Source organism: Galeopterus variegatus, unplaced genomic scaffold (assembly GCF_000696425.1).
Source record: "Galeopterus variegatus unplaced genomic scaffold, G_variegatus-3.0.2 Scaffold875, whole genome shotgun sequence".
NCBI classification, from domain to species: domain Eukaryota; kingdom Metazoa; phylum Chordata; class Mammalia; order Dermoptera; family Cynocephalidae; genus Galeopterus; species Galeopterus variegatus.
This window is the reverse complement of record NW_007726986.1, coordinates 75,990-78,415: the sequence shown is the minus strand read 5'-3', so window position 1 is coordinate 78,415 and position 2,426 is coordinate 75,990. Positions and strand designations below refer to the sequence as shown.

The 2,426-nt window shown below is 31.9% G+C and overlaps 1 protein-coding gene across 2 annotated transcripts in view; it reads left to right on the top strand.

Moving 5' to 3' along the window:
• DHX29 (DEAH (Asp-Glu-Ala-His) box polypeptide 29) overlaps window positions 1-2,426 on the top strand; it is a 52,619-nt gene that overhangs the window by 38,058 nt on the left and 12,135 nt on the right. For both annotated transcript variants that reach the window (XM_008573091.1, XM_008573092.1), the window contains 3 exons: window positions 180-404; window positions 1,524-1,660; window positions 2,090-2,183. In XM_008573091.1, coding sequence (XP_008571313.1) covers window positions 180-404; window positions 1,524-1,660; window positions 2,090-2,183 — 456 coding nt within the window. The remainder of the gene's footprint in view (window positions 1-179; window positions 405-1,523; window positions 1,661-2,089; window positions 2,184-2,426) is intronic.

The following is a 2,426-nucleotide window of genomic DNA, read 5'->3' as shown; positions in this document are numbered from 1 at the left end:
GTTGCCGGTCACGAAAAAAGACAAAAAGGAAAAAAAAAAATAGGTTAGCCTTACTTACACATTTCCTCTCTTTGCTCAAAATTTTACAAAACTCAAATTTAGTTACAATACCATTTCTTTGGGTAGTGTAAATTCTTTCTGATCACATACCAATTTTACGACGCTTTTTCAATCTACAGAAATGTAATCTTGGTTCTCCTGAAGATTTCCTTTCCAAAGCCTTAGATCCTCCTCAGCTTCAAGTAATTAGCAATGCAATGAATTTACTCCGAAAAATTGGAGCTTGTGAACCAAATGAACCTAAACTGACTCCATTGGGCCAACACCTGGCAGCTTTACCTGTGAATGTCAAGATTGGCAAGATGCTTATTTTTGGTGCCATATTTGGCTGCCTTGATCCAGTGGTAAGTCAAATGATGCTGCTCCTACTTCACTTTAAATATCATTTGACCAGGAAATTATTAAATTTGGAAACAATTTTTAACTTTTAATTTAAAATGTTTTTAACTAAATTTAATGTGCTAACATTCAAACCCAGAGGGCCTGAATGTTTGATGAGAATTTTTTAGTAACTGTTTATACTTATGTATGTGGAAATCTATTAATACATTTACTTAAATGTACTATAAGTACGATTTTGTGAGTGTTTGGTTTGTTTACACTTTTGCTATCAAATAACCCACTTGAAATGTTTTTTTCTTTTTTTTATTGTTTCTTGCTGAAGTATTTAATCAAATATACAGTGAATGTTTCATACGAATCTTTGAACACTACAGACTTTGAGAAATAGAACCAAAAACTTTCTTACTTTGCTTTTTCTGGGTTTTCTCTTTGAGCCAGTAATTGTAGAGTTCTGTTTTCTCAAATTATCTCAGGACTAACAAATTCTGTGCATCTGTCTGAATCTCTGGGCACATATGCCTGCTTATGCCATTCTACCTTTCCAGTTTTATCAAGCTGTGGCCTTTTCCAGGACTACAAATCAAGACTATTTAAAAACAGAATGGAGAGAGTGTGACTTATTACTATAGTCTCTTTTCCTTTAGTATTAGAAATAGGAACTCATCAGAATTGTGCCAAGTTCAGAAAACAACTTTGCCATGATAATTTGTCTGAAAAGCTGCAACAATAAATGAGTTGTTGCATAGTCCAAATTATTTTTAAAGAGCATTGCAAAATTCAGTAGTCTAGGAGTCAAGCTAACTGAGCTATGATTCTGAGATCACTTCTAACTGTATGACATACTATAAATTACTTACACAAATGTTCAGCTTTTTTCTCTGATTCTGACTTCACAGAGATGATATAAAAGTAAAGTGACTTTTTTTACTTCCTTAAAATGAAGCTAAAAGTAACTACTTAAAATGAAAATATAAGTTATCTGTGGTAGAACATGATAAATGTACAGAAAATAAGAAATAGGCAACAAAGTGTGATTTTTTTTTTAGGATTTGCTTTCTTTTATAAATCAGCTTTCAGTGTATACCTCTTTAATGATAAATTGTTTGGTTGTGTATGGATAGGCAACACTAGCTGCTGTTATGACAGAGAAGTCTCCTTTTACCACACCAATTGGTCGAAAAGATGAAGCAGATCTTGCAAAATCAGCTTTGGCTGTGGCAGATTCAGATCACCTGACAATCTACAATGCATATATAGGGTAAAGAAATAATCTGGGTGTTATCAATATGCCAATGACCTGAGGTTATATTTACTTTATCTTTGACTTCCATTAAAATTACGTCTAAGATTTAAATTTATTTTCAGTTACTTTGTCTGTCAAGGTTTAATTATGTAGAGATTTATATTTTTATAATCCTTCCTAAAATTTAAAAGCAGTGTACTTGGTATTATATGTGTGTTATTTGAAGTAACTTAATAATTTACTTAATAATTTACTGTTATACATAAACGGAAAAAATATTGGTATTGCAGTTGAAATTCTTATAGAATTGGTAGTTACTACAACAATCAAGACTCTGCCTCTCTATAAATGATTATAATTTAATTAAACCTTACTTTGGCTACTACCTCTGAGAAAGAGAGTTTGGAAAGAAAACGTGAACTTTATTAACATTTGTTTACCTAGATGGAAGAAAGCAAGGCAAGAAGGAGGCTATCATTCTGAAATCACATATTGCCGGAGGAACTTTCTTAATAGAACATCACTGTTAACCCTAGAGGTAATTCTTAAAGCAACTCTCTAATTCAGAGTCATATGGATAACTATAATGGGTTTATTTTGGAAAAAAGAATGGCTAGGCTAGTGCTTGACTTGTAGTAAGGGCTTAATAAGCATTTGTTGAATTAATAAATTTGTAATTTTTTGTTTTGTTGTTTCCTCTGGCATGTACAAAGGTACTTCAAAGCATTCTTGGAAAAATTCGTAATATCTTTTCTGTTTTCCACAAACTTTTTGAAGTACC